Source organism: Eleutherodactylus coqui, chromosome 5 (assembly GCF_035609145.1).
Source record: "Eleutherodactylus coqui strain aEleCoq1 chromosome 5, aEleCoq1.hap1, whole genome shotgun sequence".
NCBI lineage: Eukaryota > Metazoa > Chordata > Amphibia > Anura > Eleutherodactylidae > Eleutherodactylus > Eleutherodactylus coqui.
The window spans coordinates 36,536,706-36,550,662 of NC_089841.1; the positions used below are offsets into that span (position 1 = coordinate 36,536,706).

General features: G+C 44.2%; 2 protein-coding genes across 2 annotated transcripts in view; both read left to right on the plus strand.

The window, feature by feature from the left end:
• LOC136628738 (zinc finger protein 268-like) overlaps positions 1-13,957 on the plus strand; it is a 451,149-nt gene that overhangs the window by 85,697 nt on the left and 351,495 nt on the right. The gene's annotated exons all lie outside the window — the stretch shown is intronic.
• The window catches only part of LOC136627182 (zinc finger protein 420-like), a 45,306-nt gene that overhangs the window by 10,460 nt on the left and 20,889 nt on the right, over positions 1-13,957 (plus strand). The window contains exons 8-9 of the mRNA XM_066602116.1: positions 33-161; positions 13,698-13,739. Coding sequence (XP_066458213.1) covers positions 33-161; positions 13,698-13,739 — 171 coding nt within the window. The remainder of the gene's footprint in view (positions 1-32; positions 162-13,697; positions 13,740-13,957) is intronic.

The following is a 13,957-nucleotide window of genomic DNA, read 5'->3' on the forward strand; positions in this document are numbered from 1 at the left end:
AACTCTTGTTAAACATCTATGAAATCACACAGAGAAAAGCCATTTTCATGGACAGTCTATTGGGAAACGTTCTCAGAAGTCCGGTCTTGGTAAACATCAGGAGAAACCCTTATTATGTTTTGCATGTAAAAAAGTGTTTGAACCAAAAGTAAGCGCTAAAGGTAAATTCACACTTAACAGATTTGTTGCAGAAAGTTTTTCAACTGTGCCAATTATTCAAATAGGACTTTCAGATATCCATGCGCTTGTCATCAAGAAAACCCCATTCAGATGATATGTAATGGATTGTCAGTCAAGGAAATTTTTGCAAAAAATCTGCTGTTTGTGAATTCTTCCAAATTGCACATTCAAGAACTCGTGTGGGAAAGTCGCCATTTGCTTTGCTTCTCAACTTATTGACAAATAGGAGAAGAACATTACAATATTTACTACATTTTAGGCCTGTTGCACACAACAGGGTCAGATCCCGCATGCCGAATCTGACACTGTGCCTGGCCGGTGACCCTGGTGATCTGTCCCAATTCTTCCTTTTCTGTACTGCGGGAGCGCCGGCTGTTGCCACAGATTCCGCAAATCAAATCCACCCGTGTGCAGGAGCCCTAAGGGTTAAAGGGGTTGTCCCGCGAAAGCAAGTGGGGTTATACACTTCTGTATGGCCATATTAATGCCCTTTGTAATGTACATCGTGCATTAATTATGAGCCATACAGAAGTTATTCACTTACCTGTTCCGTTGCTAGCGTCCTCGTCTCCATGGTGCCGTCTAATTTCAGTGTCTAATCGCCCGATTAGACGCGCTTGCGCAGTCCGGTCTTCTCCCTGGTGAATGGGGCCGCTCGTGCCGGAGAGCTGGTCCTCGTAGCTCCGCCCCGTCACGTGTGCCGATTCCAGCCAATCAGGAGGCTGGAATCGGCAATGGACCGCACGGAGCCCACGGTGCACCATGGGAGAAGACCCGCGGTGCATCGTGGGTGAAGATCCCAGCGGCCATCTTGCTAAGGTAAGGAAGAAGTCGCCGCAGCGCGGGGATTCGGGTAAGTACTAAACGTTTTTTTTTTTAAACACATGTATTGGGTTTGTCTCGCGCCGAATGGGGGGCCTATTGAAAAAAAAACAAAAAACGTTTCGGCGCGGGACAACCCCTTTAAGTATCAAGATATTTCTAATTCACCTTTTAGAAGGCTAAATTGCTTTCCTTTTTCCTGCGTGACGTCACTTTACTTTGACAGTTACTATTGACTTTGTTTCTAAATTCATTTACAAACGGGAGAAGAAAAATGTAATGGCCTCTTGCCAGTCCAGCAAAATTGGGGTACAAGTCCCCCAACACAGACACTTGACTCTAAACTGCCAGGTAGTCAGAGAAAAGGAACAATTATGGGAGTTAGCTGAACCTAATGAAAGCTTCCCAAAAAATTCCTTAGGGCAGAGCCCTTACTTAGTATAAGGCTGGGCTCACAGGAACATGTGGTAAAATGCTGCGTATAAATGCTGCGCGTGGAGCGGCGTATTACAGCGGATCTTGCGCACACGGTCATGCACTGGCTTTCTGGTTTCAGTTGTTTTAAAATTTCTCACTCTGTCTCTAAGCAAAGTTGCGTCTAAGCGCCGCACATGTGCAAAGTAATTGTGTAAGTACTAGAGATGAGCGAGTATACTCGGTAAGGCACATTACTCGAGCGAGTAGTGCCTTAGCCGAGTATCTCCCCGCTCGTCTCTAAAGACTTGGGCGCCAGTGACAGGTGAGTTGCGGGGGGGAGAGAGGGAGAGAGAGATCTCCCCTCCGTTCCTCGCTGCTCTCCCCCGATCCCCGCCCCCCGAATCTTTAGAGGCAAGTGGGGAGATACTCGGCTAAGGCACTACTCGCTCGAGTAATGTGCCTTACCGAGTATACTCGCTCATCTCTAGTAAGTACAGTGTTTTATATGCAGCCATAGAGAACAATAGGGCTCTATCGCACATAATATGTGGTAAAATAGAACATGCTGCATTCTCTTTAACGTGCGTATAACACGCAATGAATAAACGGTAGTGTGAGTGGAATACTGAAAAATCAATGTATTTGAATTGCCACGATGTACCGCGTACTATGGACGCGTCATTCGCAATTCAATTATACTCAGGTGAGCCTGGCCTAAGCAGCAATAAAACACAACGTCCTCTCTGATCCATGCAGCAGGCTCACAGGATATGGACAGGTAAGCTGGAGCAGATTGTCCTCCACATGTGTAATGTTAAACTGGGACATGAACACTCAGCAGTCTCTTACCGGCACGTGAACTGCAGAACTGCGAACTGGACTTGGAAACAGTGAACATAACCAAGCAGCAAACACAAATACCATTCACACACTGGGGAAACCAGACAGAACTGCGAACTGGACACGAAACTCGCTGACAGGTGAACTCGGAAACAGTGGACATAACTCAAGAACAGACATAATACACTGACTGATAAACGCTCAATACACTCGCCTGTATACCTGCACACATAGCCAGATGGAATAACTATAGAATATGCAAGGTATTAATTCGTATTTTGGCCAAGATACTTAAGCTCGCGAGCCTGACTTCAGGGGTCTTCGTTGTCTCGTGGGTCTCTACACTAACGAGACAACTAACCCCAGGAAACCTACCTACAATGCAGGGCGATTGTCCCGATAGGGACGTCCTCATGCTGGAACCTATGGACCTACCTTGTCTTAGATGATAAAGGACCCACAGCAAGGCACAGTTCACATCACATGTACCGAGAGCCGCTGACATGCAGGAGCATGACACTGTTCACACTAAACATCTTGAACACTGCACAGGCACCTCATGTCCAATCACATGCCCAGTAGATACAGAAGACTGCATAAACATGAAGGAACATAACACAGTTCACACTAAACAGAACGTGCACAGAGATGCAAGAGCATGACACTGCTCACACCAGAACAGACAGAAGAAAGACCAGCAGCCTCTAGCAAAGGAACTGATATATATATATATATATATAGCGCTGACTGGGGAAATCCACACCCAACCAGCTCAATTATTCCACACCTATGGGGCTATGCTGCTGAAAACCTATGTAGTACAACAGATCCTAGCAGTAACGCTAACAGCATGATAGTAGCAAGAGCCAGCCAGCCAGGATGTACAAGTCTCCTCATGGTCTGACCTCCAGCAAGCAGCAATGTACAACAGGAGAACCGGACAGAAGAGTGCTCAACAAATGGCTCTGGGGCTGCAGTAACAGCCACAACACTGTCTGCAAGCCCCTGACATCACAGTGTAGGACCAAGATCTCGGCTGCAATCCCAGTACGCAGCAGCAGGCCGCAAACAAGTCCACATTGAGCCAGAGGGTCTTCCTGGCACAGATCAGAAGAGGCTCTTCTGCACCTGGATCTTGTGGGCCACAAAAAATTATGTAGCAGTACGGATTCGGCCTGCAGGCCTTGAGTTTAACACGTGTAATAATTACTGTCAAAATAAGTGACATGTCATACAAGAAAAAGGCAAGCAATTTAGCATTTTAAAAGATAAATAAGAAATTTAGTTACCAATAAACATCTGTTATCCAAAATGCAAATAGAATCCAGATAACCCACCTATACAAATATAGCAAAGTTTATCTTGATACTTAACCTTTAAATGCATTGTGTAGCATATGTGACACTGTAACGCTGGCTACCCATGTCTGTCGCCCACTTGTTTTCTGGAGAGAGGTAGGCGTTGCTCTGCTCCTCCTATATGAGTGGGCTCATAGCTGTGTACTTTCCATCAGCACTGTAGGAGTTAATCCTTCCCAGTGCTCTCAGTCCAGTTGCAGGGTAATAGACTATTGGCCTCCTATTTAGAGGAGCTGGGGATCCTCCCCCTTGCCTGAGTATTGATATGAGTTTGTCTCAGTCACCTAGCAAGGTATTCTGCTTCTGACTCCTGTGTTTGCCCTGATTGTTGGATGTATAACCTGAATTATGATTGTACGCTGCCTTCCCCGACATCGGACCGTTTTTTGTTTGTAGCTCAGACTATTTAGCGGTGCATTGCATCGGTGTCTCTGCCTCCCATGGGTCAGCTGCCAACTATACTGCCATTACTCCAGGAGGTAGCGGCTTGCTTGGTTTACCGCAGCGAAGGCCAGATCCATGTACATGGGTTAAAGGGTGAATACCGAGGAACAGTCAGGATAACGCCCTTAGGATTAGCCCAAAGCCGAACTAGTTAGTTGGCACAGTGGGTGGACCCATTGTAAAGTAAATAAAACCCATTGTAAAGTAATTTAAAGTGTAAATAAACCATCATGATAGCACATTGTGTAAAGAGTCAAGCTAAAGAAAAACCCATCCATAGTACATAGTACGTTATTACAAGGTAGCATTATTTGGCAGAGTTTTTTTTTAGAGTTGCTTATAATGGCGACCGTGGTGGAAAATCTGAGTGTTCTATCTGCTTTCCCTGTTCATGTTTTATAATACTGCTGAATTCTGAAGGCCAAAAAATACCAGGCAGTTGTGCAAGGTGTGTAGAACATATTCAGCTGTACATTTTTATCATATGACACATGTGGATGAGATGAGGTGATATAGCTATGTATCACATCTGATACTAGATGAATACTTTATTATTCTTTCTCCAGTTCGTACAGATTTGTATAAAACCAAAATTCACATTGGAGAAGAAGAGGATCATGCAGATGTTGGAGTCTGAATTTTTTGAGGATTCTAAAGTTGATGCATCGATCCATGGCGATTAGCGATTTGATCCTGATTTCGGCCCAAAGTGAGCTACAAGAGCGTAAGGAGTTCTCATATATGCAGTGTGAGAACTGCACCTTTTGCGGTTTGTTTCAACAAAGATAACGGTTCAAAAGCTTCCACACTGCCATATCCATAGTGGGTGCGTAGCACAGATTCTACAAATCTTCTTTTAGATACATCCCTTCACAAGTGTATCAGATCTGATACAAAAGTATTCATGTCAAAAAATGTTCAAATAAACAGATTTGTGGACCAATTTCATCTTCTGTGCTCACTGGTTGTGTTTTAACTTTGTTTCTTTGGATTTCTAATGTTCTGTATTAATAAGTTGGACAATCGTTATTCTCAGATGTCGCATTCTGATGTTGTTGCATATTTGATACGAAGAATAGAAATTAAAATTTGACCCCATATTTGCAGATATAATTTTCTATTTTTTTTCCGTTAGTCAGACACCTCTGCCCCATCACCAGGACTTTTTTTTTTTGCCAAAAAGAAAATATCATGGCAGAAGAAATTTGCTGGAGATTCTAGTCATACTGTGGGTGAAATCCATGGCTTAATGCGCAAAAAAGTCACGCACATTTTACTAAGAGTATCACTGCCTTCTAGAAAAGTTAAGTCTATCAGCACTATAACTAAAGCCAGGCTAGTCAGTGTGATTATCTTACCCATCAGGGGCGTAACTATAGAGGATGCAGGGGATGCGGTTGCACCCGGGCCCAGGAGCCTTAGGGGGCCCATAAGGTCTCTCTTCTCCATATAGGAAGCCCAATACTATGAATAAAGCATTATAGTCGGGGGGCCCATTCCAGGTTTTGCATTGGGGCCCAGGAGCTTCAAGTTACGCCTCTGTTACCCATAGCTAATTATTGTTTTGAGACCTGAATAATTAAGACAACAGAAGGAAGAGCCACGCCTTTGAGTTCCTTTGGAAGTGACTGTTGCGTATACCGTGGACAGCGAGAATCACAAAGAAAGAAGTCCTAATTGCTTCAGGCCAAAAACCTAGCAGAAATGATCCTACTTCGGCCATGTCATATGCAAAAATTCACTTGAAAAGGCGTTCATGCTGGTAATGGTTGGTGGAAGTAGGAGGAAAGGCTGTCCAAGCTGTTGTTGGCTTGATACCATCAAATCTGACACCAACATGAGGCTGAGTAAACTCAAGGACCCAGTAATCCATAGATCTGGATGGAGGAGAATGATCCATAGAATGTCCAAAAACTGATCTTAATTGAAATGAATTGTCTTACCTGGAATCTACACTCCTCAACATTTAAATTGCATCACCATGAAGAAAAAGCTGAGGAATTATGGAAATCACAGGATTGCTAGACATGTTAATAATTCGCAGACAATGAGAAGATTTAAATAAAAGGCTGTGCTTGAAAAATGGCTCATCTCCCCCTTTGTGGTGTTGAGTGCTTTGGTAGCTACCGGAGTGCCTGTCAGGAGACCAGCAAAAGGCAGATCAATTCACCGAACCTCCGAGGACATCCTTGAGGATGCAGCCCAGTTCTAGACCTGAAGCCACAGGCTGGATATTCGAAACACCCGTGGCCCACCCGCCAAGTAAACTTCCTGCAGAATAAACTGTGGAGTCACCCCGGCGGTGAGTGTCAGAGGGAGCATTAGACAGAGCAAAGGGAGTCTTTATGGAGACCCTGGGAGTAGAGAACTCTCATTACCCACGTGTCTGGTTCCTGGGGCTTTGATGCGAGTGGGGCTTCTGCTGGTCTGGGCGACAGGGTGCTGCCCATGCTTGGCTCCCTTGGTGAGTGGCCTCCATTCCCAACTGCATTTTGGGATTTCAGGGAAAAGGAAAATCATTGAATTATGTTGTGTCCCTTGTGTGAAACAAAGGGAGGTGAAAGTAGGACATCTGTAAAATATGGTTTTAGGCATGCTTCATCTACAATGCATGAACATTATATAAAGCCATGGTTGATTGAAATGTACATTATGGATCATTTATGGTTCCAGAGTGGCTCATTACCTGATTATGCAAATCAGTTCTTGCCATTTTTTTGCAATATATATAGCAGACACTTTTGACTCATTTCTTTGTGTACCACGAAAGTAACTTCCTGGAGATGAATACCTCTCGATAATCTACAAAGAGAACGCTACCACTCTCTGAAAAATGTTGCCATTTTTATCCTAAAATGGGCCAAAAACTAACAAAGTCTGCAGCTCTTAGAATACTTAGAATTTTTTCCTACCAGCACCCACAGTGAACCAATGGAGATGCAGACCCCCCCCCCATAATTACAGCTTGGAATGAAAACAAACTGCAGCGACCTCTCAGAGCGAAGTTCTCTATTATGCCAGTCCTCTACTGGCCCTTTGTCCTTTAGAGACAGTGGAGCAAAGCCTTGCCTTCAGAGAGGTTACTAAAAAAGGAATTTTGGCTTCCCTACAGGCCTCTTCTAACTGCAAAGGTCCCTCTTCCCAAAAAGGAACTCATTCTACCACTGTGGATGATCTAAACATGAAGACCCTCTCCTATAATTTACAATCATATCCAGGGACTGATAACCCCTTAACCGTGAATACATTGAAGGAGCTGATAGGCTGCTTACAGACGGCCGGGTCGAATTCCCTGCGAAAAATCTTGCAGCAGGATCCGACCTCCGCCTCTGCAGGGACCAGTGCGGCTCTCACCATCTACTGGCTCTGTGATGTGCCGACTGCCGGCCAGCTGGGGCATGTGTAGGGCGGTGGGTAGGGCAGGAGGCTACCCAACTCTCTCTCTCTAACTCTTAGCCTAATAGGAAACGCTCTCTATTCAGCATCTATACTCTAATCTAGGTATCTAGACAAGATTATTTATAGAAATCTAGTCCTAGGTCCCTCTTCCCGAAAAGGAACTCATTCTACCACTCTGGATGATCTAAACATGAAGACCCTCTCCTATAATTTACAATCATATCCAGGGACTGATAACCCCTTAACCGTGAATACATTGAAGGAGCTGATAGGCTGCTTACAGACAGCCGGGTCGAATTCCCTGTGAAAAATCTTGCAGCAGGATCCGACCTCCGCCTCTGCAGGGACTAGTGAGGCTCTCACCATCTACTGGCTCTGTGATGTGCCGGTGGGTAGGGCAGGAGGCTACCCAACTCTCTCTCTCTAACTCTTAGCCTAATAGGAAACGCTCTCTATTCAGCATCTATACTCTAATCTAGGTACCTAGACAAGATTATTTATAGAAATCTAGTCCTAGACTAAGGGGTATTATCCTCTGTTTCATGCTGAGTTTTGCAAGCTTTTGGCTTTAATATCAGGGCAATTAGGTCATACTAAGCGAACCTTGCCTTAAGTTAGCGATTTCAATAAATCGCTTGACCAATCTCTTATCATTAGGAGACGGGTCAAACACTTTGACTGATATTTACCAAATGAGGGAGATGTAATTATTATCTAGTATGGAACAACAACCCTGAGATTCTTAATCTTCTATCTATAGAAGATCAGGGGATACTAGGAATTATTTTTGTTCACACAAAAATCAACTACTTAGATAAAAAAATGTTCTGATACCATTAAGCATATGTCTGCTAAACTGATATATAGACAGACCTATGAATATGTCTCAGATCATTGACCAGACAGTTCTTGAAAAGTCGAAGGTCCGACAGAAATGCATCGAACCCTGTACTCTGTATTTAGAATTAATCTAGCTGTTGATTAATTGACTAGTCCATCAAGTTGAACTAATAAACAAAAGTGCTTAAAGGGGTTGTCCCGCGCCGAAACGGGTTTTTTTTTTTTTTTCAACCCCCCCACCCCCGTTCGGCGCAAGACAACCCCGATACAGGGGTTAAAAAAGAACACCGGACAGCGCTTACCTTAATCCCCGCGCTCCGGTGACTTCTTACTTACCCGGTGAAGATGGCCGCCGGGATCTTCTACCTCCGTGGACCGCAGCTCTTCTGTGCGGTCCATTGCCGATTCCAGCCTCCTGATTGGCTGGAATCGGCACGTGACGGGGCGGAGCTACACCGAGCCCCATTGAGAAGAGAAGAAGACCCGGACTGCGCAAGCGCGTCTAATTTGGCCATTAGACGGCGAAAATTAGACGGCAACCATGGAGAGGAGGACGCCAGCAACGGAACAGGTAAGTGAAAAACTTTTGATAACTTCTGTATGGCTCATAATTAATGCACAATGTACATTACAAAGTGCATTAATATGGCCATACAGAAGTGTATAGACCCACTTGCTGCCGCGGGACAACCCCTTTAATAAAATCGACAATTAGACTGGGATAAAACACTGTGGTGAGATGCGAATTCAAACCATCACACCTTAGTCATCCCAGCTATACACGAGATACGACTAAAATACCGACCCCTTGGGAAGCCATTTGCAATCTGAGATTCACGCAGCCACAACATACTCGCATGAACTCAGTTGCAATCCGAAACTTCCCGTGTACGGTTACACTTTGGTTTACATGAAGCACGTGTGTTCTGTATGTTGTCTTGTCTTTGTCCTTTCATCAGTTGATGATTGAGCCCAATGTGTGTATGTCTTTTAAGATATTTAAATAAAAAATTAGAAGTTTTAAGGGATCTTCTGTGATTTGGGCTTTTATAAAAATTAGCTCCCTCTGCCTCTGTGACTCTTATTTAAAAATTTCCACCCGTGTGCAGGGGGCAATAGGCATAAAATTTATAGCCAACTTCAATCGAATGTTGATCATCTTGCCACACGCACAGCACATGTCAAACTTTAAATGGGCGAATTTTCCAGTGCCCACAAAGAGTTGGTAGATGCTCACAATGCCATGGAAGAAGAGGTAACTCCTCTTTGCAAAAAAGTCAACAACCTTGAGGACATGTCACAAAGAAACAACGTAAAATTCCTGGAGATTCCAAACTCGGTGTCTACTGCTGACCATCCTGAATATCTACTCCAGCTATTTTAAACCTGACTTCCATCCCTATCTCCTTTGGAATATCCCATTGAGAGAGCACATAGAATTCCTAAAGCCCGATGCATCACAGCAGCTGCTCCGCAAATTAATTTTTATCAGACCAATGAGAAGCTTCTAAACAAAAGAAGGCAAAGAGGATCTTTACCGGCCCATATAACGCTATACTGATGGTCCCTTGTCTCTGTCCAGCAAACTAACAACTCCGCAGACCATGTTTACCAGTCACTTCTGCGTTCCTGTTAATCAAGAAGGACCTTCTTCAACAAGTAGGCCCCCACCTCAGATTACACAAGATTGGCCTTCCACTGGCAAAAATGGTCGTCATACCTAACTGCTAAGTATTTATTGATAATGTTGTCTATTTGTATTTTTCAAATCCCTTTTTTTTAATACATATTTGCCTTATGGAGCTATTTATGATGTTTGGATATGTTAGTACCCCGAATTATTATTCACAGTTTCTGCCATGTGCATTATAGGTGAACACTATATTACATTGTTTTTCTGCTCTTTGTTCTTGTTATATTAATGAGGTCTGTCTTTATGCTGTAGTGGATATACGCAAAATCTATATTTCTGGGACAGTGGGCATACACTTCATATGTAGTGGACAGTGGACCTGTAATAGACAGTTTTACGTATATTATGTATTCTGTATCTTCTGTATCCCCATGACCGTGCTTTTCCATCTTGTGTTTGCTTAAACACAAATATCTTTTTATACCCAATATATCCACTTCCTCATATATACAATGAAACTCTCCGTTCTCTAAACTCTAACAGACTTTTACTGTAACTAACATTAAGGGGAACACTCCACTTCCCGATTCCTAACAGACTTTAGCTAAAATAAGTCAGACACACGAAACCGCAGTCTATAACATTACCGCTTTTAGCAAACACACTAGTCAAAATAAGCAGTTTACGGGAAATTTATGCAAATAATGTTCAAGTCATAGCCTCCAATCATACTGGACCATCCACACGTGGTGCCCAAGACAACCCACTCATCTCGTCCTGCCCCCTCCGGACTGATACCATGGGATGGGCAATAACAGATGACCGGATGAAGGAAGAATCTCAAGACGCTCATCCAATAATCAATCAATATGTTGTATCTATGTAATCTTTGGCATGCCCAAAAGGGCAGATATGTTAAACTTTATAAAAGAGGCTACGCGCCCACAAATAAAGTAGAGAGGAGGAAGTTTTCTTATACTGAACTTGTGTCAGTGTGATTGCTTCAGGCTGTGCGCACAGCCTCATAACATTAATTTGGAAGGATGCAAACATTCCTATTGATCACGCCGTGGATCCCCAAAGGTCATCCATGACAATGCTACATGTCCAGCACTCTCTGTCCGCCATCTAGGCAAACGTAGCTTCTTTTGTTTATACATTGTGCCTATTACTATTTGTTCATTAAACATTAAGGGTATGAATAGTCCATTTAAACGCAGTTCACTATGGCGAAAGCCCCCAAGCCACACACTAACGTATTCTACGCCCAAGAAATGCACTATATAAAAGATAAACATTAGAGATGAGCGAGCGTACTCAGATAAGCACTACTTGCTCGAGTAATTTGCTTTATCCGAGTATCGCTGTGCTCGTCCCTGAAGATTCGGGTGCCGCTGCGGCTGACAGGTGAGTCGCAGCGGGGAGCAGGGGAGAGCGGGTGGGAGAGAGGGAGAGAAAGATCTTACCTCTGTTCCTCCCCGCTCTCCCCTGCAGCTCCCCGCTCCGTGCCGACACCCGAATCTTTAGCCCCGAGCACAGCAATACTCGGATAAAGCCAATTACTCGAGCGAGTAGTGCTTATCTGAGTACGCTCACTCATCTCTAATAAACATCCTAAATTTCACATCTTTTTTTTTTTTTCAAGCCCTGATAAGAAAAAAAGAGGAGTATTATCAGCAGTCAGTAATTCAGTATCATTTTCTCAGCAAGGCTGGTATTTAGATCCTCTAGGCCCCCTGTCCACAGTAGTTTATTAGCCAGCGGTTTACCGATGCTCTCCATAGCATTGCTATGGAAAGCGCTGGCTTCTGTCCACGAGCGGAGAATCATTGTGATTCTCCGCTCGCGGCGGGCAATTCGCAGCATGCAGTGTATTGGCCCGATTCTCCGCGGCCAGCCTATCTATCAGATAGGGCTGACCGACGGAGATTCAGCGGCGGCTCCCGCGGCGGAGATCGGCTGCGGGACTTCGCAACACCAGTGGACAGCCGGCCTTAGGTCGATTTTATAATTCTTTAATACTTGCCATTTTCACACTGTAACATGTCCACCAAGGCTTTGGTTTTAAACCCGAGGTATTACCTAGTTTGTAAGAATATTAATTATTTCAAAGGTTTTTCAATACAGAAAGAATTATTTAAAAATATGGAAACAAAATCTTCCAACAGTCAATGTATTCAGTAATGAGTATAAGTGCCATGTGCAGAAATACACACATTTACACAACTTGGAATGCCATCAGTGAGGTTATTATGGGTTGGCTGGAGTATAAACCAGTAGATGCCCAACAGGTGTGCAATATCCCTTTATGTCCCATTCTTGGAAGAAGGCTAAATCCATTTATTTCAGTCGAATACCCATGGAGAGGAGCCTTCGATTTTCAGATGCTTGGGAGACTGATCTTACTAAAAGTATTCCCTAGGAATACCACAAGGGTGAACATTAGAGATGAGCGAGTATACTCGCTAAGGCACATTACTCGAGCGAGTAGTGCCTTAGCTGAGTATCTCCCCACTCGTCTCTAAAGATTCAGGGGGCGGGGAGCGGCGGGGGAGAGCGGGGAGGAACGAAGGGGAGATCCCTCTCTCCCCCCCGCTCCCCGACGCAACTCATCTGTCACCCGCGCCGGCCCCCGAATCTTTAGAGATGAGCGGGGAGATACCCGGCTAAGGCACTACTCGCTCATCTCTAGTGAACATGCTTACCCTTTCGTTGTCTCCTTGTATGGTAACTAGCCCCTTGACTAGGCTTAGAGTCCAGAGAGGCTCCTACAAGATGCATACACTGCCCAGATATTTATGCCAATGGAGCAGATACAGAATATTTTGATCGAGTTTACCCTTCCCGCTATCCCAATTTTGGGGTAGACACCTAGCTAAGTTTTATAATGAAGTTTTGCATCATCTCCTGGAAGGGTGTTCAGGAGATCAAAATCAGAATCTTCCTCCCTCCAGGAAGAGACGCTCGCTGTTGATTTGGATGCCTTCAAGTATTGATCCATTGTATTTGCCTGTAAGTATTTACCCCTTAATGTCACTTATTTTTGCATATTTATCACTCTTGAATATTTCATTAGACAGATGATGCCCAAGTCATCTCCTAGTCACATGTTAATGTATGTACTTTGGTTACGCCCCAGTACATCTTTATAATATGTTGTCCCACTCACGGGCTGGTCTCGAATTTTTGTATATGTGTGTGTGTATATATATATATATATATATGTTCTACAATTTAACAAAAGGGCGCTAACCCAAAACGTTGAAAGGACTTTTGAAAAGTAGAGATGAAAATCCCCCAAATATCATCTCGTCCTCAGGACCAAAATAGGCCTTGTCACTAAGGGGTTAACATCATGCTACATTTGATAAATAACATTTTTTAAAGAGTGCAGAAAAATTAGCCTAAAAATTGCTCTGATAATAATCCCCCCCCCCCCTCATCCACAATAAATAGAGAAGCCGCCCATCTGAGGGCGGAAAGTGTAGAATTCAAGTGGGCTGAAGGACCTGTGATGATGTCATGGTCATGTGATCAGTCACATGTGTGGGAGGAGTCAGGGATCACAAACGTTTTGGGTCCCGGTTGCATGTAGGACTCCTCTGTGCTGCCTGTGACCTCTGCTGGATGTGTATGATGTGTGCGGTGGAGTCGGGGCTTGTAGGGTCACATCTCTAATAGCGGACGTTGCCACCTATTGAAGGAAGAACTACATGAAGCTCCTCCCACACGTGACTGATCACATGACGGTGACCTCATCACAGGTCCTGGAAGATCACGGCTGCTGTGCGGCTCTGCAGGTGGAGGTATGTGTGTGTGTCCCCTCATGTAAGGACCGCTGGGGTGAGAGATTGTTAAAGGGACTGTATGCAAATGGGGAGCTGTAACAACAGCTCTGCAGCACCACCTGTTGGAAGGTAGATTCCCTACAAGTCAATGTCTGACCCTTTAACCCCTTAACAACATGTGATGTAAGTTTACGAATTTGGGAAATTCACTCAGCTTATTAACAGTTGATGCGGAG